Here is a 25,853-nt window from a genome sequence, read left to right as displayed (position 1 = left end):
TAAATATCAACAGTCACGTTCCATTACAGACCTAAATGTGTACTAGTCTGTGCATATCAATAAATATATATGTGCAGTGATGCGCGTGTCTGTTGTTCAACACAACTGATCAGACCAAGCGCAGACACAAGGTGCTCTGATCCAGACGGGTGGAGTGTGGAAAAAACTGTCACACAATGTCGAGAGAACAAGACAGATTCAGGAAATTTCCATCAGGGAATGAAAAAAGAAAAAAAACTAAAGAAAATGGAAGAGTTTAATGCCTCTCTGAAAGGCTCGTTTGATAAATTTGTTACAAAAATCCCCGATCCGACCGGGTCTCAAGCAGCCGCTGGGCCCCGCTTCGAGGCAAGAGATGATTATGAGGCAGGGGAAGGTATCCAGTATTTTGCTAATTGGAGAGTTAAAATTGCGCATATAGACACCCGATCGGACCCGAAAAAACCCAAAAAATTTTGCGAGGGCCGCCCCCGGCCATTTCGCACAGGGCCTCGCAAATCTCCCAGGCGGCTCTGGCGCCAGTGATAGTCGGGGGGCGGGGCCGTCATCACCCTCCACGCCTCTGATTGGCCGGGGGCCGGGGCCGGGGCCGTCAGACGTTTGAATCAGGAAGCGGGAGTCAGAGCGAGAGCGACCCGCGGCTCGCGGCGATTTTATTATAAAGCGCAAAACGTCTGTTTGGTGATCCAACTCTGAGGTGCAGATGTTCATAAACCTGGTGACTGACGAGAGAATTAAAAAAGGGATGTAGACGTGCTGTTTTACTCTCAGCCGCTCGCGGCTCCAGCTGATTTCTCATCAGCGCGACATGAACAAAGCGGTTGCGCAATCGAGTACGTCACAGCAGCTTCACCCCAACCTGCCCACTTCTCCCCTGGCTGTAGAAAAACAAACGGGTAGAGGCGGGTAAAGGCATGACGAGCCGAGTCGGGCCGAGTAAGTCCTAGTGCAAAAGTGCCATATGCTCAATACTGCCCCCGGGGCCTCCATTGGTATTGCTCTGTTTTATCCATAATATTAATTTCAAACTGAGAATATAAATGGACCTTTAATTAGAGAATGAATTATACATATTACAGATCTACATGTGATTTCTTGAGCTGATTGTCAAAAAACACAGCAGAAGTCTCAAGACACTATTGTTAGAATTTATAACAAGTACAACATTATGAATGTTGTAAAAATGCCAAAACAAACAACAAAAAACTTGACACATAACTTCTGTTCCACTGCAAGTTTGAACCGATAACAGACATCATTCATTCTGTAAATGAGCTTTTTCCCAAGCAGACATTCAAACAGATCCTTATGAAACAACAAGATAAATTTCCAGGGAAAAAATAAATAAATAAAAGAACAGGGAGCAGTCTTTCTTAATAAATGAAAGCCAATACATCATTTCAGGATCCAGTTGCAGCATTCTGCCTCTGCTGCAAATGGTGTTCCTATCGATTATAGCAGGACGGGGGCTTTGCAAAGGTCAAAGAAACCATTAAACAAGAATTCCACCTTTGATATATAGTTTGGCAAACATTGTATGTTGCATGGTCAAACTTAACGTTACAATAGACAAAAGGCATATCAGATATTTTTTTGGGGGGAGGAAAAGAAGAAAAGAAAAGAACCACTACTGATGGAGTGAGTAATGCAAAACCATCAAGGGATCAAAGATGAGCTGCATGAGAGCATGCTGAGATATTTGAAACTGACAGAAGCCCCTCTCACCTGAGGGAGATGTCACTCCTAGCAAATTAAAGAAATCATAGCAAGGTTAATTTTGTATTCAGTGTCAGTGCTTGGCTAAGTGCTGTTGCAGTAAGCAATTTCCCACATTGTGTAGGGGAGCTGAGGGTACACTTCCTTCAGGGCTGCAATATACAGATAGGGCAGGCATCGCTGAAGAATCCATTATAGCATAGAGCAGCATTTTCTACATCAATTTATCCATTTAGCTCTTGAAAATGGAGAACAACCCACGCTGCTACATTGTGCAGTGCTGCCTTCTGGCCCCATCTCAAGGTGTGGGCCAGTTGAAGGGGTAGAATCACACTGAGGGCCTGTCTGAAAAACCAGGCTGTTAGTCTCCCTTGATTCATAACCCCTACCCTGCCCCCTGACTGCCCATCTGAGCTCACAAAAATCTAGAAAGCAGAACTGGGCCAAAGAAGTCCTAAGTCATGTCTGATTGGATATGCTTCCACCTCCACAACCCATAAACTTACCTCACTGTTTCCTTCTGTGCTAACATATCTACAACATTTCAGTGTGGGCAGCTGCTGGACTGCCTCAAGACATATTAGTGACCCTTCAATTAGACAGTTTTCCCAAACAGCTACAACAAAATCCTTTGCCCAATTGTTCATGTCCAACTACGAGTACTTGTTTTGTGATTGACAGGCTTAGATAAGAAGACATGTTCCACTGGGATATCCACTCAGAATAGTTGCTGGCTGACCTAATCACTGAGATATTCCCTGCGTGGTGATTTATTGAGATGTTTGAGGCAGGTTTTTGCGTAGAAGGTTCGTATAACCCAGTCTAAAAAGTCTATGCGGTGTGAGTTTGCAAATAAAAACAGCTTCATCATGGCAACAACTGTGGCATTATCTAAATGTGCTAGCAGCTACCTATTTATATCATTGCAGTTCAAAACAACAGCTATCAACAAAACATTTGTATCTTCATTACTGGATTAATAAAATAATCTTCTCAGTTTGGTACCCACAATAGCACCTTGTTTCCGCTATTTTCTGTGCACTTATGTGACATATCCGTTCATTTATCAAGGAACCTCCATAATCTGTAATGCAGTTATGAAACTCCTGCTTCGGGTGTTTTTTCAGAAATTTTATTTGGCACATGTACGTTGAAAATTTTCAACTAGTGCAGAGGATTTTTGAGAGAATGCACACGCTGTGCTCGCATCCAGTGCTAGCTATTTTAATGCAAATAACAACCGGTAGCTAGCTTTTGAAAAATAAACTTCTTTCAGTTGTCTAAATATGGGATGAAATTGTAAAGGTGTATAATAGTTATATAAATTAATCTCCCATGGCAGCAACGAGGTGGCATTCGTTACAATAACATAGCATTAGCAGGCTTGTCTTGCAAGGACGAAGGTTGCTGTCAGACAGCGAACGAGACACCCAGAAAAACAACTGCTCAAAGTAGTGGGTAAAAGCTCACTCCCCCAATAAATTTAATGTGCAAATGTTACTGATTTACTGGACATATACTGTGAAAAAAAGCAGCTTCATTTTGGAAACTGCAGCAACATTAGTTAAGTGTGTGATTATACATTTATGCCCTCACAGTTCAATGCAGTGAGACACTTAAAGCATCCGCAGGATTTATCCAGGCTGTTGTTTCACAATAATAGGCTATAACTACATATTTGGGAGACAACTTTTATCTTGTTATCGCTCAATATAAAGCACAGAGCTGAGGTCTCGGCATGTTGTCTTCTTTTTAACAACCAAAGTGAACTGAAGCATCACTGTGGGGGACATTCATGGCCACCACTGACTTATTATTTATTTGCCTTATGATAAGGGTGCTACAATTTTTTTTCTCCACATTTTAACAGTACAACCAGAGCTGATTTAGCAATTTGTATCATTTAAACTTAAGAAAAAAATAATTTATGATAGCAAACAGCCTCACGCATTATGTGCAGGGTGGCAATAGTCTACTTTCTCTGATACAAGCATGACAATGTAAGTGTTCAACAAACACCTTTTCATTTAATAACACCTAGTTTAACAGCTGAAAGTATTTCACATAGGTCCTACTTTAGACATCTGAAGTTGAATGGACCATCTGTTTAATTTTCAACTTTAATGCAGTGTATTAGCAAATTAACACAGTACTGAATGAGAGTCCTTGGTTCCCAAACTCCAAAAATGTTGCTTTGTATCTTTTTCATTTGCCGTATTGTTCACGTGTTCACGTGTGCAGCCATCACTTAAAATCTGTTGGATCTCACTTTAAGTAAGCTACCGCAACCATGCTGCTGGAAGTTATCAGTGTTAGATGATGCTCCTTCCTATTTCCCAGAGAGTGTTGTTTGGGGAGGATATGCCCCATGCACTTCGATAAAGATTGCACAACACATATAGAGTATAGTATTGATAAATTCACAGTAACTGCTTGGAAGGTAGAGGTAAAATGTGTCTCAGCTGAGTTCCATCACAAAAAGAAAGGGGAAAAAAATCAAATATGTACACAAGTGTTCCAGTCAGCCTTTTCAAAGGTCACTCTTCTATTCCATGGATTCAAATCTCAATAGAAAAAGCTTATCAAAGCAATTTCCCCCTGCCGTCCACACAACCAGGCAAGATTGAAATAGACCATGTTAAAGGCTATTTCATCCCCCCTTTTCTATGACCTATGAAAGAGTGGAGAAGAAACAGCACTGTACTGTACCTCATATGTAGGCTTTACCCTGGAAAGCTGCACCAACGCAACTCTTAGTAAGAAGGAATGTCAAGAGATGAATTAACATTGACATAGTGGCTTCTGGGACTATTATAAAGTCCTTCAACTAACAGTGCTTAAAGTTTAAGATTTCTGTTTTATTTAACAACGCAACTTGATTCGAGGATGTTTAAGTGACATTAAAGTCTGGGGGAATGGAGACAGGGAAAGCAGTGATTGCATTGAAATTGATTTTTTTTTTTTTTTAACCAGTAAATGAAACAGTGCTTGGAGTCTGGGTGACTGTCGCTCAAAGGCTCCAGCAGTGCTACATAAGAATGACAGACTCACTTTTAATTTTCCACATCCACATTTCACCCACATCCAAGTCTTTTTAATGTATTTCCAGTCGCATCCACCCTTAACATGCAGCAGTCACCCCAAACTTGTCAGGCACAACATCTACATGGATAACTAAACTCTTCTGCGCAACAGCAACTATTCTGTAGACATGTACCATTCCCTCATTTCTGTTCAAAAAACGGTGTGGATTTTTCGAGTGCTTGCTTCAGTATTCATTCTGTAATTGAAAAACATGCATCAACCTCTTTAAAACACAGATACTGAGCCAAATTGTTGTCTTCATAAACAGTTTATGGCCACACTTCAATGGATACACAAAGTTGCTTCTGCTTGGCAGGTAGGAGAGAGAGGCAAATATGCAAACACAAAACACTCAAGAGCGGGAATACAAACTTGACAGTGAGTCAAGGCAATTTATCATTCTGTCAAAACTTCAGTGACTGCTGTAGCAGAGCTATCTACAGTGGAAAAAAAAACATCCTCATTCCCACCCCCACTTCAAAATGCCTGCATACTGAAGGGAGGTAAGGAAAAGAAAAATAATTCCTGCCAGGTTGACATGTTCGTCACTTTACAGCCATTGCACCTGCTTGACCTCATGCCAAGGAAAACCACAACTCCCACTAAATGGAAAGGACCAAGGTTTTGAGCTTGGAGTTGATAACTCCCACTACAAACAAAGTTATGACCTTGTGGAAAATAAATAAAAACAGTATGAAAGGATTTTGCCAATTCTTCAGACAAATTGAAATTTTTGGAAACTAGGGATAGCACATCCTGATATTTACACTGCTATGCTGATGATACACAACTTTATATTGTTGTGTCTCCTGATGACATGGAACCAGTTAGCGTTCTTTTAAACTGTATTTGAGAGATCAAGTCATGGATGGCAGGTCATTTCTTAAATCTTAACCAGGACAAAACTGAAGTTTTAATTATTCGTCCTGAGAAACAAGAGATAGATAATTTTACCAAAGCCGCAAAATTTAAAATCTTCTAAGTGTGTGAAAAATTTGGGTGCCGTTTTTGCTGGATTTTGTTCCACATATTAGAAATGTAACAAATACAGGATTTTTATCATTTTAAAAACGTCAACAGAGTCCGCCCATTTCTCTGTCTTGCCAGCACAGAGGTGTTGATGCATGCTTTTGTTGGGCCACAGTCCTATGTGAACATGGAAAGCCTTAATTTCAATTTTAAAGCCCAGCTCCTAGGCCAGCTGGCTTTGCAGTTTATTGCCCTTACAGGTGGGGGGCAGGATGGAGGTCTTGCGCGGACAGTAAGGACGGTGAATTGGTCTGCAGGCCCTGCTGACGCAAAGCACGTCCCGCTGGTGGTTAAATAGCAGTGGCTTCCCAAACCTCGTCCTCTTTTCTTCCAGGCTTCCAAGCTCTTCGACGGAGCTCTCCATGAGCTAATAATGCTACATGCTCGTCAACACGGAGACAAGGAGAGCGAGGAAAAGAGCCGCTCTTTACCAGGACCCCCTGGGGAGCATAACCATCCAGCTGTTCACCAAGAAATGCTGGTCTGAAAGGCCACTCGTCCCCCTGCGTTACAACGGAGTGACCTGCAAACCTTTCCGACGAGCGGGACGGGGACCAGTGCGAAACGAGTCGAAGTGCCCAGGCTAAGACGACCAGAGAAGGGGGACAGCCCGGCTACCAGCGACACTGCATCATTTGTCTCCAAGAGACAGAGAGGGAGAGAGTAAAAGGGAGCCGCTCACAGCTGAACCACCAGCGGAGCGTAAAATCAGCGACCTGTGGAGCGGGACCAGAACCAGGAGTTCAAAAAATCCCCTGACGTCGCCGACTACCTCCCGGGCATCTCAAAGTAAGAGGCTTGTGTCTGGGCAGAGGTGGTTTATTATGGTTAGCGTTGGACCCAGCGGGAGAGTACATCACCCTTTTCGAGTTCTTCTGCCGGGGGGGGGGGTGAAAAAGAACATGCACCGGGTCAAGGAGGAGTCCCCCTTCCAGGGAACACGCCTGGCTCTAGGTGGGCTCAAGAGCCTTCAGGCTCAAGGGAGACGACGACGTCGGCGCCAGCCCCAGCTTGTTCCTGTCTCGGCGGTGGTCCCAGGTGCTTCTTCTCCTGTTTCGGCAGTGGTCTCAGCCTCTGCTCCGGCGGTGGTCCCGGGCTTATCAGCCCCGGTTCCTACTCCTGTGAGGATCCCGGACCCTCCGCAGCCAGCGCCAAGGACCCGGGTTCCCCATCAGTCAGCTCCAAGGACCCGGGTTCCCCCTCAGCCAGGGCCGAGGACCCGGTGTCCCCGCGAGCCAGCTCCAAGGACCCGGGTTCCCCCTCAGCCAGCGCCGAGGACCCGCCTGCTACGCCCTGAGACCAACCTCCTGACCCGCCTGCTATGTCCCGAGACCCTGAGGGCGGCCTCCTGAACTGTCTCACCGGTCTGCCCGGTCCCAAGGACAGCCCCCGGACCTTTGGCCATGTGTTGACACAATCTCGGGCCTCTCCGGGGGCAGTGGGGATGGGGCTGCATCTGGGGACCAAGTCTGGGCAAACGAGCTGAATCTGTTCTTCAACAGATTCGACAACGACATGTCCCCTCCCCCCTCCTCCTCTCCTTCACACCAGCGCTCATCTGGGACGGCTTCCCCATCCCAACCCCCCTGCCTCTCCCAGCAGTATGACCTCGTCATCGCCACACCTCTCCCTCACCCCCCTCTCCTGAGCAACCTACACCCCCCTCCCCCGGTCCCATTCATCAGGAGTCAACCGACGCCCCCACCACCAGCCTCCTCACAACAGGTGAGGCGGGAGCTGAGGAAGACCAAGGCGAGGAAGGCTGCTGGCCCTGATGGCATCACCTCCAGGCTGCTGAGGGACTGTTCAGACCAGCTCTGTGGTGTGCTCCTGCACATCTTCAACTTAAGCCTCAGTCTGGAGAGAGTTCCACTCCTGTGGAAGACCTCCTATGTGGTTGCCGGTTCTGAATACTAAACAACCAAGGGAGCCCAACCACTTCAGACCAGTAGCCTTAACATCTCACCTGATGAAGACTATGGAGAGGATTTTACTCGGCCACCTGAGACAGCAGGTGGTTGACGTGATGGACCTCCTGCAGTTCGCGTACCGGCCTGGCATCGGTGTGGATGATGCTGTCATCTACCTGATGCACAGGTCACTCACGCATCTGGAGAGTGCTGGCAGCACTGTGAGAGTCATGTTCTTCGACTTCTCCAGTGCTTTTAACACCATCCAGCCATCGCTGCTCAGGAGGAAGCTGGAGGAAGCAGGAGTCGACTGTCACCTGGCTGCATGGACCATCGACTACCTCACCAACAGGCCGCAGTACATGAGGCTCCGCAACTGTGTGTCTGATGTGGTGGTCTGCAGCACGGGGGCCCTGCAGAGTACAGTGCTCGCTCCGTTCCTCTTCACACTCTACACCTCAGATTTTCACCACAACACGGACTCCTGCCGTCTTCAGAAGTTCTCTGATGACTCCGCCATTGTGGGACGTGTTTCCAGGGGGGACAATCTGGAGTACAGAGGGGTCATTGCCAAGTTTGTCACATGGTGCGAAATTGAACCATCTGCGCAGCAACACCAGCAAGACGAAGGAGGTGGTGATCGACTTCGGCAGGAACCCTCTGTCTCTTGCACCGGTGAACATCCAGGGGCTGGATATTGAGACGGTGGAGGAGTACCTGGGTGTTCACCTCAATAAAAAACTGGACTGGTCTCACAACACCAAGGGCCAGAGTCGACTCCACCTGCTGAGGAGACTGAGGTCCTTTGGTGTATGCAGGGAGCTCTTAGGGACTTTTTATGACTCTGTGGTAGCGTCTGCTATCTTCTATGCAGTGGTCTGCTGAAGCTGCGGGAGCTCGGAGAGAGAGAGGAAGAGACTGAACTGACTGGTCAGGAGGGCTGGCTCGGTTCTTGGTTGTGCTCTGGACTCTGCCAAGGAGGTGGGTGAGAGGAGGATGCTGGTCAAGCTGAACTCTATCATGAACAACCCCTACACCCCCTACATGACACCGGGGGAGCCCTCAGCAGCTCCTTCAGCCAAAGACTGCTCCTCCCGCGCTGCAAGAAGGAACGCTACCGCAGGTCCTTAATCCCGGCAGCCATCAGACTCTACAACAACCAACTCTAGTCACTCGAGTGCAATAACCTGTTTTTCTGAAAGTGCAAAAGACCATCTACCTCTAAATACTTCACTGGTATTTTTGCACATGTATATATTATTCATTTTTCGGGTTTAATATTTCTTTTGTACATTGCTAATTTTTTATATTGCTCTTTTTTAAATTATTTAGCTATTTATTGGTTATTTTTATTTTTTTTAGGACATACTTTTTTTTATAACTTTTCATACTTAAAATTGTTGAGAGTGTGTATGTTTGCTGCTGCACAAGTAAATGTATCCTCTGGGGGATCAATAAAGTTTATTCTATTCTATTCTTATTTTATACATATTTGTCACATCTGCTGGTTGCAAATGTCCGTGCTCCTTCCTTCACTGTTGTTCTGTAACGCCACCCCTGGCAACAGGCTGGCACGTACACAGGGGTGGACTGGCCATCGGGCATACCGGGCATTTGCCCGGTGGGCCGATGGTGATATTGGGCCGGGCCGGGCCGGCCCAAAAAAAAAAAAAAAGAAAAAAAAAAAAATTATTATTTTTTTTTTTTGTACCAAGGGAGCCCAACCACTTCAGACCAGTAGCCTTAACATCTCACCTGATGAAGACTATGGAGAGGATTTTACTCGGCCACCTGAGACAGCAGGTGGTTGACGGTGGTTGACGTCTCAAAAGATGGTGATTTTGGGCCGGGCCGGGCCAAAAAAAAAATTATTATTTTTTTTTTTTTGGCCCGGCCCGGCCCAAAATCACCATCGGCCGGCCCGATTTTGGGCTGGCCGATTTTTTATTTTTTTTTGGCCCGGGCAGGCCCATCGGCCCATTTGATTTTGTTTTTTACCTGACAACAACTGGTACCACTGGCCGATTGGTTATGATGAGTTAGATTGGTTATGGGCTGAAGTCTCGCGCCCCAGGGGGCCTCACGCCCCAGGGGGCCTCGCGCCCCAAGGGGCCTCGCGCCCTGGGCCGTTTTTTTTTTTTTTTTTTTTTTCAAATTCTTTTTTTTTTTCAATTTTTTTTTCGTTTTTTCCCTTATAAATATCAACAGTCACGTTCCATTACACACCTAAATGTGTACTAGTCTGTGCATATCAATAAATATATGTGCAATGATGCGCGTGTCTGTTGTTCAGTACAACTGCGTCAAACCAAGCGCAGACACAAGGTGCTCTGATCCAGACGGGTGGAGTTGGAACAAACTGTCACACAATGTCGAGAGAACGAGACAGAATCAGGAAATTTCCATCAAGGGATGAAAAAAGAAAAAAAAAACTAAAGACAATGGAAGAGTTTAATGCCTCTCTGAAAGGCTCGTTTGATAAATTTGTTACAAAAATCACCGATCCAACCGGGTCTCAAGCAGCCGTGGGGCCCCGCGTCGAGGCAAGCCAAATGATGATGAGGCAGGGGAAGTTATCCAGTATTTTGCTAATGTGAGAGTTAAAATTGCGCATATAGACACCCGATCCGACCCGAAAACCCCCCCCCCGGCCTGAAAATCACAGGACTTATCTGTGGTGGTGAAAGAAGTCAGCAGTATGAATTTGAAAGATGTGTGAGCATCCCTTCATGATGATGATGATGATGATGATGGATTTAACTTGTAACGCACTTTCCATTCAATGAATCTCAAAGAATCTTAGATCATTATTCATTCATACACATTCTCACTGGTGGTGGTAAGCTACAATTTGTAGCCACAGCTGCCCTGGGGCAGACTGACAGAAGCGTGGCTGCCATTCCGCGCCAAACGGCCCCTCCGACCACCACCAACATTCATACACATTCACACACATTCACACGGGGCAAGCTGGGTAAGGTGTCTTGCCCAAGGACACTACGACAGCAAACTGGGATAGAGCGGGATTCGAACCTCCGACCTTCTGATCATTGGACGACCCGCTCTACCACCTGAGCTACTGCCGCCCCTCATGATAAACAGAGGGGGAACGCATTCTGACAGCAGTATTTCACGCTGTCAGAATGTGTTCCCCCTGTTTAAAATGGGTTAATATATCATTGTAGATATCTGAAATGTTCTTTTTGACTAGGAACAATTGAATTACAGATATCTGCAACACATATCCAGTCTAGCTATTAAATGTTAAAACGGCTTGCCATACAAGTTTGCTGGTCTACTCAGAAACAGTACTAAGTACATCTATAACGGGACTGGGGGGGATGGTGTAGGTTTAGGTTTATTAGACAAGAACATACACACCAACAAGACAGTGTACAAGCGGTGTCACAAGAACGTTTGTTTTCATTCATAGGCTTCATTTTCTTTCCATCAATACCTGGTCGGCCGGTCTAGGCTCAAAATGCCCGGGCCGATTTTTTGTCCCAGTCCAGCCCTGCACGTACAGTACGGAATAACAGTTACCTTGAGACTGATTTTGCTGTTCAAAGTTTTTTTTTTTAAAGGGGACATATTATGGCATTTAATGTATATTTTAAACAGGCCTTGAATGTCTTAAAAACAATTTAAAGCTTGTTTTTTCTAGATAAATCAGAAATCCAGCCTGTGGGCCCTGTCACTAGTTTTACCGCTTGTAACCCCTTTTTCTGTGCTCCATTCTTAGCGAGGGGGGGTTATGATAATGAGGCTCTGTGCTGATTGGCTGCTTGAATGACATGTAGCAGGGGAGGAGCATAAACCTCGCTCCGCCAGAGCAGCCCGAGCCTGTAAATAAATCACAACACTGAATTTTCACAAATGGCAACTTTATTGTTAAAAAAATAAAATATGAGTTGTATATAAAAAACATTTATGCACTATTTCAGCCTGATCTGCCCGGCGGATGCTGAACGCTGGCCCCGGATCCACGCCGGGCACCCAGCATGGCTCCGGGGCGCATCGCCCGTTACCGGTGATCAAACCGACAGATTTCGCTGAAAATCTCAGAGGGTGAAGCTGATCCAGCCTGGGACGTACCCCAGAAATCCCTGCTCCCAAAGCGGCTGGGAACCTGGACAATTTAGTCGGACGGACCCCGCTTTGGAAACCAGGAAGTAGGCTGGAGCAGCGCGCATCACCACGGCTTTAACCAGGGAATCTGACCGGTACCGACCGGCCGGGACCGCAGGAACCCGCCTGGACTGGTAGCAGGGACTCCCGGGGACCGACCAGCGGAATTTCAGCCGGATCTACCCGGCGGATGCTGCGCGCTGGCGCCGCAACCCCACGGCGGGCGCACAGATTGGCTCCGGAGCGCATCCTCTGCGCATCGGCCGTTACCGGGGATCAAACCGACAGATTTGGCTGAAAATCTCGGAGGGTGAAGCTCATCCGACCTGGGACGGACCCCCAAGGACCCAGCTCCCAAACCACCCGGGAACCTGGATGATTAAACCCGGATCCGCTCCGCCGCGGCGCCGCGTCCGACTGGCGCAAGGAAGCACCGCTCCAGCCTGCGTAGAGAGCTGGTTGTGGACGTGGTTTCAGCAGCGGAGGCTGAACCTATGGAAATCTGCTCCCGTCGTTACGTAACGACGGGAGCAGATTCTAAACGGCTCAAAAAAATCACGTGACACTGGGGGACACTGTCCGGCGGGGGTCAGAGAGCTTGCAGAAATTCATGGTATTTTGTCTCCCCTGTGCTGGCAGGGTGAGGGGAGACCACTTTATATATGTTAAAACAAGAAAAAACTTGTTTTTCATAATAGGTCCCCTTTAAGTCAGGTGGTTCCCCGTTTTGATTGATTCATTTTGATAAGTAATCTTTATTAATAATTATCAAAATACGATTATTAATAACTGAACCAGCACCCCCTTTGTGGCACAACACTTATTTCTAGTAGAATAGATTATTGTAATGCCCTGCTCTCTGGTCTTCCTAAAAAGAGGATTTCAAGTTTACAATTACCGTATTTTGCGGACCATTAGGCAAACCGTATTATAAGGTGGAATATCAATGAACGAGTCTGTTTTCATACATACAGGTGTATTATAAAACATATATAAAGTGAAACAAAACAGTCTGGTAAGTCGAACTTTATTCAACTTATTCATAATAACTCAGAATATCGTTTAGTTGTAACTAAATACTCTCACATTTTAAATCTTTCGTCTACCACAAATCCAAAAATAAAAAGTGGAGCAGGTAAGCGTCGTACTACGTACTGTTCTCTGATTGGTTCATCAGTGCCAGTGATAGCAGACACCTGAAGTTAGTGTGAGGTTGGAACAATGTAGTATTCCAACATATGATTATAATTGGATGATGATATAGATTTGAAAATTGGGTTTACTGTAAAAACCTAATGTTGGCTTAATCTTTAATTATAGTAAGGTAACATTGACTAGATGTTGGATGATGGTTGCTTGCCAGCACTACATAATTAGTTATCTGACATTGCAACCCACATCCAACCAAGCAACGACTTTAATACAACGTCCCCATGTCAGCCGATAATGGTCCAACCAGCAATCAAGTGGAGCAGTTTCGGCACTTATCAAAGTCACACTGAAACATTTTGACTGATTTTTGAGCGCACTGTACCACATAAAATGGGTTCAAGGCCAGTAAGCAAAACAAAATTCATAAATAAGGCACACCTGATTATAGGGTGCGCTGTCGATTTTTGAGAAAAATCAAGGATTTAAAGTGGCGATAAATACGGTATTACAGAATTCCGCTGCACATGTGCTGACGAGGACCAAAGGACGGGACCAGATTACGCCAGTTTTAAAATCGCTGCATTGGCTCCCCTTGTGTTTCACGATTGATTTAAAGGTTCTTTTAGTAGTTTATAAATGTCTTAATGGTTTTGGGTCTTCTAATTTATCTGGTCTGTTTAAATTATGAGCCCTTGCGGACCCTGAGGTCCTCTGGTACTGGTACAAAAACTTTTGGTGAGACCTCGTTCCACTGCTACGGTTCTCATCTGTGGAGCAGCCTACCAGAGAACCTCAGGGCCGCAGAGACTGTTGACAATTTAAAAGAAACTCAGAACAATCCTTTTTAGTTTAGGTCATAGCTGAATATTATTGATTTAGTTTTTTGGGTTTAGTTTATTGTTATCTAGTTATTTATTATTATTTTAAATATTTATTTGTAATTATTTGATTATGTACTTATTCATTCATGTTAACCTTTATTGTTTTCTTATTGGTGTTATTGTTTATTTTACTGTTGTTTTTACTTTTTTATTTGTTAACTCCAGTGCTTTTCTCATGGGGATCTTCCACACCGGGAACTATGCGTTCCCGGCCTGGGGGGTTGTTGCTGTTGGGAACGCTGTGGTCAGAGTCGTTTGGAAGTTTGGTTGGCGTATGTCTGCTGCTATCAATGTGAGGATATGCATGAAAATGACCTGATTTGTGTTTTTTTAAGCATGAGTGTGTCAGTTTTTATATGTTGGTGTTGATTTTATTATGTAAAGCACTTTGCACTACTTAGTATGAAAAGTGCTATATAAATAAAGTTTGATTTGATATAATTTCATTTGATCCTTAAAACTAAAGAGGAGTGAGAGCATCCAGTTTTTTATCTGTGTGCAGTTCAATAGCCTGCATTACTGATACTATGATGGTATCTCTTATGTCCCATTCCCCAGCTATTAGTGTCCATGGTATGGGCACTAATAGCTTGCACCGCTGAAGAAAAATGCTTAAAGGTAAATACAGATATCTGAACAGCATATGCTCCCATTCAAAGTAGTTTTCAGGGAGGGCCTACATCTTCCTCGCTCTACACATCGGACTGCAGCCCCGCCCACCCAGAGAACATCATTGTCTAGTTTGCTGATGACACAACGGTGGTGGGGCTGATCACAGGGGGAAACGAGGCGGCCTACAGAGCCGAGGTCCTTAAACTTGGTGAGTGGTGCGCACTGAACAACCTGGCACTGAACACCACCAAAACCAAGGAGCTCATCCTGGATTTCAGGTGGAACCGAGCCGCCCCCGCCCCCCTGCACATCAACGGTGATTGTGTGGAGCAAGTGCAGTCCTTCAAGTTCCTGGGCGCCCACATCACTGCAGACCTCTCCTGGTCTGTCAACACCACTGCACTGGTTAAGAAGGCTCAGCAGCGGCTGCACTTCCTGAGGGTGCTCAGGAAGGAGAACTTGAACACACAGCTGCTGGTGGCCTTCTACCGTTCCACCATAGAGAGCCTGCTGACCCACGCCGTGACAGTGTGGCACTCCAGCTGCACGGAGGCAGACAGGAAGAGGCTGCAGAGGGTGGCAAACACAGCACGGAAGATCATCGGCTGCCCTCTGCCCTCTCTGCCATCCCTGTCTGACATCTACAGCTCCCGCTGCCTCAACAGGGCAAGGAACATTTTAAAGGACAACACCCACCCCGGTTTCCACTTTTTTGACCTGTTGCCCTCTGGGAGGCGCTTCAGGTCCTTACGAACCCGTACAAAAAGATTCAGGGACAGCTTCTTCCCCAAAGCTGTGAACTTTCTCAACCTATAAGCTACCTCATATTTTCTGTGCAATATTTTCTACCTTCTATCCACAATGTCCCAATATTCTACTATCTATGTGCAATACTCCCATCCTTTCAAGGGCAATATTATTCTTCCATCCATTTAAGTGCAATATCCCCCCACCCATCCATGTACATTTTTTATCCTCCCATTCACTCTTGTTTATAGTGTGTGTATATATATATATATATATATATATATATATATATATATATATATATATATATATATATATATATATATATATATATATATATATATATATATATATATATATATATATATATATATATATATATATATATATATATATACATTTATGTTTCCTTGTTTACATAGTCTTTGCATGTGTGCACTTTGACGGAGCTGCTGCCTAATTTCACTGTACCTGTACAATGATAATAAAGGCTTTCTATTCTATTCTATTCTATTCTATTCTATTCTATTCTATTCTATTCTATTCTATTCTATTCTATTCTATTCCTGCAAAACAATGCTAAACCTCTTACTTCATGCAATACAAAACCATGGACGTGAGTCCAGGTGCTGTACTGGCTTGCCTGCTGTCAATACTCTTTACAAAATAAAAACATTTGAGGCATCATGAAATAAAAGATGGAACTTAAAAGACCCAGGACCATTGAGCAGTTTGAATCTTAATGGGATAATAAATGGAACAACATTGCTCTAACAAATGGTACCAACTTCCTGGGATAAGGAGGTGGGATAAAAAATGGTCTATGAAATCTGAAAGTCATTGCGTTCAGTTTCATTTACATTCTGATTTCTGCACGGCATCCTATCTCTCTACGAATTTAACTTTTGTTATAATAAATTGACGACTGACTTCAAAGTTGGCCACATAATCACAATAGTGTACAGCACGGCTCATTATGACTGTTTCAACATCTACCATAATATTATTATATATTTAACACTTCTAAGCTCCTTGCAAGTAATCATGGGAATTTATAGACCTCATAATTCCATCACATATATAGTCCAAACAACTTGTGTTCATGTTAGGTTACTGAAGGTCTGCTACTATTTGATGGATTATTCGCAAGTGAACAAATATTTCCATATGCTGTGCATGTTCAAGTTGCTTGCAATGGGGAGCGGACTGTTCTGCATATCCAAGAGATTTAATGGAATTCCAATGATAGGTAATTAGCCTATTACAACCTTTCAATTGCACCATGTCTTTTGGACAAATCGTCCATGCTACAGCCGACTCAAAGATCCCATGGCAAATAGCTTTTTTTCTGATGTTCTAGGAGACACTGTGATTACATTAAGTCCTGCCCTTTCATTTGACCAGCATATCATTCCCTTCCCTGGTATACTTCAAAGTGTGGACACTTCAAAGTAGAATGAGTGACTGCCACTTGGACTCTTAGTCCCCCTCTTTTGATCATCTTCTGAAAACTCCCCTAATGTAATCAGGGCAAGTATGCCAGAAAGGGGGATTTGACAGCCATAAGATAAATGCAGTCACTCCTTACAGCTATCAGATAAGCGCTGCATGCTCTAATCCATTAATATGAAAATGAGGGAAGACCAGAAGTGGCTGGTTGGGGACTCTGGAGCAACAGCTAAATGCTTTGGAATGAGTTTTCAAAGCAAATAGTCAGGATTTATATTATTTAATTAGGTGCATGTGCCCAGTGATAATAAAAAAGATAGCATTTGTAATGCACCCTAAATGATAGTTTACCATCTGCCAAGGTAAATCTGAGAGATGTGAGCTGCAATTTTTCAACAACTGCTCAGCACTCAAAGTGTCTGCTTTAGTGTCTGGGGCGATTAAGAAAATACTCTTGTCTATTACTTAGTTAAAAACTGCAAGTCAATAACAGCATCAGCGGAGATTTTTAAAATAGAATCCTGTGGAAACTATTTATTTTTAACCATCTCTTACTCCACTGACACTGTCACGCCTCTGTCTATTCACTTATCACTCACAGCATCCCCTCTTTTTTTATACCTTTTCCCCAGCAGCTTGACTACCAGCGGTCTTGCCTTCTAACACAATCACCTATCGATCCTGTCTATGCTCCTCAATTTAGCCCTCTATCCATCCATCCAACCATCCACCCATCCGTCCATGAGCCCATCCACCCATTTATTCATCCCTCCTTTCATTAGCATACGTGAGACATGAAGTGAACTCACCTAATGGGGTTATGTGTCTCCAGGAAATGGTTGGCTCAGGTTTCCCACTGGCTGCACAGATGAGCGACACATTGCTGCCCTCGTTTACCGTGATGTCAGAGGAAATGTCATATATCTTGGGAGGAACTACAAGAACAGAATAAAAGGAAACACGAAAAAAAGATTAGTTTTTCAAACTGCAACGTCTTATTCACACACCAATGTCATCCTTTCGTGAGAGCGCCATTTGAGAGTAAAGAAAGCTCTACTGAATATGTTTTTTTTGTAGGAATGTACTGGTGCTTCAGCTCAGAGTCAAGGCATGCATCAAGTGCTAAGGTTTCCCTTGCCCTTTACTTAACAAAATTTAAAGAAAATAAAAAAAAACACACTACTCTTCAATATTTGTACTCTGATAGAGTCTGACAAGTGTACCTTGTTGAATGTTCTCCATTAGGGGGATCTGATATCCTCCCTTGTCAATCACTCATATTCACACTTTAAGTCATGACAGAAGATGCACAAAGCAGTGTGTTAAGTGACAATAAAAAACATGAAAAGGTACCTTGGTAAAAGAAGATAACGGACCAGGCATTTACTTGTGTGAATCAGGATACCTCAAAGGGGTTTAATTTCTGCTTTACCTTGAACAATAAAAGGGAGCAACTTTTAATTAACCAAAGGCGAATAACTTCCTTTTTTTTCCCCATCAGAGAGAGTGAAACATGCTGGTTTGGCTGACAGGATAATTAAGGACTTAATTAACTAAACTCTCCTACTCCCACAGTAATATTTTCAAATATACTGAATTGAGCTGGCTAGTTGCATCAGTTGGTTAATATCAAGAGCTAATCTATTACAAAAAACACCCACTGTTTTGTGTCACCGTCGTTTCTACCTTGGTTTGTTCCCCAACAACGTAAGCCCTTGTTAGTAAAGGAGGCGCTGATGGGATGATGGAGAGGTTGTAAAAGATAAGTGCAGGCCAACAGTTCAGTCCATTAACATACATACAGTAGCATAAGGTTACGTGGACTGTCTCATTAGTGGGGTTGGTTTTCTGATAAGACTCCAAATTAAGTGAAAGCAATTTATGTTTATTTAATTGCTGTCAAGATTCGGCCCCACGTGAAATTAGACTCAGTCTTAAGCAAAAGAGGAAGATAAGACTAATATGGTACCTATTTTCTAAAAAAAAAAAGCATATATTGCATAATATAATGTTTACAAACTGATTTTCTTTTTTATGTGGACACCTTGGTTTCACATCCTGCTCTCTCTATCTGATATACTCCCAAATAGATGCTGACACGAATGTGCTCTGGCTTGTTTTCCCCCGCGATGCACACAAACAACCCCCTCCGAGTTTTGTCTTGCAGTCTCATCACACCATTCACACCTGGTGGCAAACAACCTCCACTTTAAAGCTTTGAGATTTGTTGTGAATCTTCATCTTTTTGACTTTCTTGTGGATTCTGAGTAAACTTTGGAAACTACATACTGATGTTCCATGGAGGTTGTTTAAAATAGCAAACTTTCTTCCCATCCTAATTTCCGTAGTTGAGGTAAACCTGTCAGTTTTGTATGTTGTTATTCTACCACTACAGTTTACTGCATTACATGTTTAGGAAACATATATAAAACAAAGGTGTTGTTGCACAGATGCATTAAATATATTGTGTTCAGGCAAAACAACAGGAATTTTATCTGACCAAGCTTTCTTATTCTATTTCTCTTGGATGCAAATAATTATTCTGGTTCTTCTTGGTTGGACTTAGATTTCCAGGGAGCAGCACCAACGGATGCAGAAGAAGCTGGGAATGTTCTCGAAGAGAATTGCCGGCCAGGCTAACCGCATGTAAGATACACCACATAAGAAGAGGTATATCATCATAAATATTTGAAGGTATTTGCTATTATTATTATTACACTGCATAGAATGCAAACGGTCTTTGCAAGCAGAAAACATTCTTTATTAAGATATATTTTGTGTCAGAAGTTAATTTTTTTCGCCCCATGAGGATCTCCATTTTGAAGAAATAAAGTCTAGTTTATTTGGGAGTTTTTAGACATTTTTACAATCAATTTCACAATAGACACAGCTTAACACATGAATAGTGACTGAGCTTAACACATGAACAGTGACTGAGCTGTTGCTCTGCGTAATCAGATTGGCTGCATTGTCTCTAAATGAGCTCTCTCAATAACCACAAAACCCACCTTTTAGGAAAAAAAAAATCTTTGTCTCTAAACAAGGCACTTTAGGTGCCTTAGAGTCTGCACATAATAAATCAAAATAATGCCAGATAGAGTAGATTCTAGAAAAAGAGTGCTGCAATTCTCTTCTATTGAGGCCAACTCACTTATCACTTGCAATCATAAGTGGCAAGTTTTAAGGCACTTAAATCCTTTTGGAGCTTTGATGTTAAAAGCTTCTGTATTGGTGCTGCTGAAAACAGAGAGACACACATCCAGCCACCCACATTTTACTGAAAACGCATGCAGGGGCATGTGCACAGTCACACACATGCACAGACTTATGAGCCACTATTTTAATCTGCAAGATTTGAATCTCAGAGGGAGCTTTTCTGCAGTGGACTGTGCTATACAGTAATGGATTCTCAGTCATCTGGGTCCAACTATTCAACTCTCTGATCCAGCCCGATACCCGCTAAAAAAAGCAACAAAGAAAAAGTTGATTCGACAATTTCCAGAGTTTCTCTTTAGTACCACCAACATTTTTCAAATTCACATGGCCCCCTTTTGTCATTGAACTCTGGATTTTCACTGAATCCCCCCCTCATTTGCTCCTCTTCACTCTATTGTGAGGAACAATACAGAGGATTTGGCAAAGAAGGTGCACTGCAAAGAAAAGCAAATTCCATCTGCTGATGAATTCCATTCAAAGTTCAGCCCTTGTTTTTATTTTTCAAACATTTAAATGTTAAACGTGTAAAGAGTAATGTAGAAAGATAATCTCACGATAGTGATAAGAACATGTGTTATTTAATAAAATACACTTGTAAATAATCATCCATAATCAGCATCAGTGGAATAAACATCATGTTGTAAATTAAATAGACTTATGTGGACTAAGTGCATTTCGAGAGAAAAATAAAAAAAATAAAATAAAAAAAATAAATAAATAAAAATTAAAAAAAATTGTCAAATACAGAACAGAGCATCACTAAAAGTAAAAAAATAAATAAAAAATACTACAACTAGAACCAGTGATTCACAGAAGGTACCAGCTCACCGACTGTATTGACCCAATCTTTCAAACACCAGGCTATGTTATGATTGTGAAACATTCTCAGTACTTAAGTTTTTTTGTTTTCCAGGGGGAAGGGGAGGATAGAAGTCATTTTTGATCAACAGATCTGGATCTAAGTGGGATGGAAGTAGCGGACCTTCAGCGGAGCAGACCTGCGGTGATGTTGAATCTAAGTTATTACTTGTCAGACTTCTGTGTTTACCTGCTGTTGGACCCCAGTGTTGACACATCCCCTCAGTGTCTGATAGCACAAAATTGAAAGGGCTGGGTTGTCTGGTGATCGTATCTTCTTCTAGCAGGGGTTTGGAGCTTTTCAAAGGTTTGGATGAAGAACGCTTGGATTTTTGAGCTACTGTAGAACAATTGCTTTAGTTCTGAAAGAAACACGGGATCAATATATCTAACAGTCAAAGTTAGAAAATTACTTTGATAAATGTTATTATCACTGGAATGAGTCTGTGTATCTAGGTAACTGTAGAATCTGTTTAGACATTATAAAAACACTTGAGGCTACTCTAACTTTAGTTTTGCTCATTAACTTAAAATGAGGTGTTTCTTGACACATTTGGACAGATTTATTACTGAAACAGTATTCTGCCATCTGTTGTTCCTCATCCCCCCCAAAAAAAACAAAGAAATAACCACCTAAACCATGTTTTGTTTTATGAGGTGTTCTGTTGATACAGAAGAATAGTAAACTTTGCTGCTGCAGGGTCTGTATGGATGTTTGATACGGAGGACAGAATGGACTGAATTAAATTCCATACTTGGTGTTTACAAAATAAAGTTCGAGAAGTGTCGAGTGTATAACTGTTTTTTCAGTGTTTGGCTTTCCGAGCAAAACACCTTGCAGGGAAATTTGACAGAATTATGATTATTTCTCAATGCGGAAAAAGCGTTCCATTATGAGCGATTTTTCAAATAGCATTAGGTTAAGTCAACGTGGCAGAGAGGACACGGTGTAAAATTATAGTGAGGACAATTACAGCCGTACCTGTTACTGTCTACTATTACCTCACTCGAAAGCGTTAAGGCTCTTTCACAACGGCCTGATAGAGAGGATGCTGACAAACTAAATATTGCATGCAAAGATGTAACATTCAATCTTTTTGTTAAACTTGGATGAGAAATATCAATATATTTTTACTTCACCTAAAAGGTAAAAAGAGTCCTTGACAATTGGTTTTATTGGTTTACTTTTTATTGTTGTAACCCTGTGCTTTTAATGTACCTAATTTTCTCTTTTGTACTGCCTTATAAAGCACTTGGTGACTCATGTCTGTGAAAGGTGCTTTATGAATAAAATGTCTTTACTCACCTGAATAGGATGGAAATTGCTGAGAGTACAAGAAACACTGATTACAATGGTCTTTAAACTAAAGTCATATCAGCAATGGTGAAGTGTTCTGAAATATGTCTTCATTAACCTCAACTTGAAAACAAACATGGGTGTATATGTTGACAAGGCCTTTGACAATACATTTTGATTAAAATATGTGTTTTATAGTTTTCCTTAAGCTTCTCAGTCCAGAAAACATTTAGTTTGAGGATTTTATTTTCTGTAATCAGTACATAAGTGTTTTGTTTTCAAATTCAGGCAACATGACTATTGAGAATTGTATAAAAAGGCAAGTAGATTAGTGAAGGCTGCATTATCAATGCTCACCAATAATGTGAAAAACATTTCAGATTTTCGAATCCTCAGTGGAAAAATTATTGGTTTTATCATTATGTTGAAAGCCTGCAAAGTCCATAATGTCTCCCCCCTTGGGAGTGGGGTTCCCCATCAACAACAAAACATTATAACCCTTCTACATACACTGTTTGTTGTTTTCTTTCCACGCTAATTCATTAACGATGCTCTGATTGTTATGTTTGCTCATTTCTCTCTAATTTTCCTTCTCCAGCACTGCAGGAGGGGCAGGGAGTGAGCTGTCATGGTTGATCTGGGAGGCATCATCTCCCTCCGAGAAAACATTCCAGGTGAATAAATAAACCCCTAATGATGCCACCTTGAATTACATAAATGCTTAGAGTTGCACTATTAAAATGCAGGATTTTCTTACATGGCTGCAAAATGAGATCTACGCAACTGGACTCTCCCGCGAATCCTGACAGGCCTCTCCAGGACTGCTACCAAATTGCAAGACCCCATTACTGGCAAAAACCATTGCCATCAAGCTTTCCAATTAGAGCAAAGGGGGAAGTGTGGCAACTTGTGTAATGTGTATCAGTGTGAATGACGTTTCAGGAGAGATGAGCCGTAGCAAAGGAAGGAAAAAGCCAAAATGTAAAGACAAGTCATTTTTCATTAATCACGCATATGTTTAAACGGTTGGAGGTGCTGTAAATGCCCCAAGCATATTTCCTGTCCAAACATTATATAATGTAATGGTCTTCTTAAAAGACACATTTGCTGACCTGGGGACAGATATTCTTTAATCAGCTGAATGCAGCACTTTGGAATGGAATTACAGGCAGATTTGAATTGTATTATTCAGCTTTCTTTGATACAGTCAAGAAATCCAGGGGGAACTTTTGAATTGATTCTTACTATTCCAAAATTACCTTTTCAAAAGTTACCCATACTGCAGGTTGCTGAGATGACACTAATACAGATTGATTATGATATTGTTGTAAAATAAACCAGTGTTTCTGGTGTGTAATATAAACCTCTTTAATGAGACAGCTCCCACACAGCTATTCCTAAAGGTTTTCAATTCTCTTGCCTCACAGCACGTAGCACGAAAGAACAACTCCAAGTCTGTTAATTAGGTGTCAGGCACGGAAACGAAACATAAACAGTAAGAGATTATCTTTCTTAAAGGATTAACTTTATTTGAGTGTCATAGAGCTGCCTCGATTAGTTTAGTACTTTAACTGTACACACATCTTCAGAAAATGTGCAATATTGGCTTGTTAACTGATTTCACATACAGTGAGTGGATGATGTGCGTTTGTGTTTGCGCCTGGACGTTGGGAGCTCGCTCATGTGCCTGAAATGCCTCCAAATGACAAACCATACCCGACTATCCGCCGATAAAGTTTGACAGTCACTAGTTATACGTCCAATATCACCTGCTGCGCCACTCGACACGTTATTAAACATATCAATCTCAGTTTTCCACAAAAACACACAATCAAGCATACGTCAATAATAAAAAGCAATAAGATGTTCGGGAAAAAGAAAGGATGTTTTCTTTTTCTTTCCATTTCTTTGGGCCCAGAAGCAATAGAAGAGGTGGAGTGCTAGAATAGCGGGGGAAAGACATAAAATCTCATCAGCTTTTATTGCTTGTCTTCTTTTGGCATCTCTTCATATTGTAGGATCTCCTTGTGGCTAAGATGTTGGGTAGGTTAATAAAAGATGGAGATGTGAGGAGTGCAAGAGACAGCAAATGGCTGAAGACACAAATAGATTCCTGGCAAGTGCACATTAGCTGATGAACATTTTTCCATAATGGTATCATTACGCATGATGAATCCTGTGATTTGCCCTATTAATGTAGTGCAGGAATTCACCCGAGGGTCCAATAAGTGTGACATGATGTTGGAAAAGTAGTACAGTCTGATTATATACTGTTTGTCAGTAGCTCATTGGCTTTTTGTACAGTTGATGTCATCTTTACACATATGTTGAGTGAACTGCAATACATGCTTAAGTCCTTAACGTGAGACTTTTTTTGTGAGTCTAGCTGTACCCCAGTTGTTTTTCTTGCTGCATCCCACATCACACTAGCACTGTAAATGCACTTGACACCTATTCTAAAACTAAAATCTATACCTGTCATTTCACTTGTTACCTCAATATATTTCACTAACATACTTCTTAGATTCGAGGTAGTATTCCTGCTGAAATGACCCCAATACAACGGCAACAGTATGTAAGTAGGTAAAATGTATTTATATAGTGCTTTTCAGGGGGAGAACCCTCACAAAGTGCTTCACGTAACACACAAAAGTAACAAGATAAAACCATAAAACACCTACACGAGGAAAATATAATCCATAAAAGCACAAAACCAAGACAATACCAACAGACAGAAATAGTGGTAAATCACTACGACTCCTTACTAAAAGCCTGCCTGTACAGGTATGTTTTAAGATGTTTTAAAAAAAATATCTACAGTAGCTGAGTCTCTCAGATCCTGAGGAAAAGTATCCCAAAGCTTGGATGCAATAGACTGAAAGGCCCTGTCACCTCTAGGACTTAAACCTGAGGACTCTAACCCAAACCGAATTTGCAAGATTTAGAATATGAATAAGTCTCAAATTTAAAAGTACTAGTGTAGGAAAGAGTTAAAAAGCAATACTTAAAAACAAACAGACATCACTGAAAAATAATTAAGAAATGAGATTATAATTGACAAATGTATACAGTAACTATTGCCGCTTTTGCATTAGTATCACCTTAGCTCGGTTCTACCCGTTTTGCGCTTTTGCATTAGGGCTGAGACGGGTAGAGCCGCTCCAAGCCGATACCTTTTTCTGTAACCATTTCAGTGAGGTTCTATCAGGGCTGAGCAGGGACTATTTCTGAGGTCACCACCCTCCACGCCTCTGATTGGTCGGGGGCGGGGCCGTCACCACCCTCCGCGCCTCTGATTGGTCGGGGGCGGGGCCGTCACCACCCTCCGCGCCTCTGATTGGTCGGGGGCGGGGCCGTCAAACGTTTGAATCAGGAAGCGGGAGTCAGCGCGAGGGGACTCGCGGCTCGCAGCGATTTTATTATACAGCAAAAACGTCTGTTTGGTGATCCAACTCTGAGGTGCAGATGTTCATAAACCTGGTGGCTGTCGAGAAAAGATTAAAAAAGCGATGTAGACGGGCTGTTTTTTTCTCAGCCGCTCGCGGCTCCAGCTGATTTCTCATCTGCGCCGATACAAACAAAGGTGTTGCGCAATCGAGTACGTCACAGCAGCTTCACCCCAACCTGCCCACTTCTCCCCTGGCAGTGCGAAAACACACGTGTGGAGCCGTGTAAAGCCGCGCCGAGCCGAGTCGGGCCAAGTAAGTCCTAGTGCAAAAGCGGCATAAGGGACCTGTTCGGGACATGAGGGGAAAGGAGTTCAGACAGTACTCT

At 42.7% G+C, this 25,853-nt stretch overlaps 1 protein-coding gene across 4 annotated transcripts in view; it reads right to left on the bottom strand.

Moving 5' to 3' along the window:
* Nucleotides 1–25,853, bottom strand: part of negr1 (neuronal growth regulator 1) — a 206,532-nt gene that overhangs the window by 89,081 nt on the left and 91,598 nt on the right. For all 4 annotated transcript variants that reach the window (XM_061738436.1, XM_061738437.1, XM_061738438.1 and 1 more), the window contains exon 3: nt 17,518–17,643. In XM_061738436.1, the coding sequence (XP_061594420.1) occupies nt 17,518–17,643 (126 nt within the window). The remainder of the gene's footprint in view (nt 1–17,517; nt 17,644–25,853) is intronic.

Source organism: Cololabis saira, chromosome 13 (genome assembly GCF_033807715.1).
Source record: "Cololabis saira isolate AMF1-May2022 chromosome 13, fColSai1.1, whole genome shotgun sequence".
Lineage (NCBI taxonomy): Eukaryota > Metazoa > Chordata > Actinopteri > Beloniformes > Belonidae > Cololabis > Cololabis saira.
The sequence above is the reverse complement of the archived record's forward strand: the minus strand, read 5'-3'. Positions and strand labels throughout refer to the sequence as shown.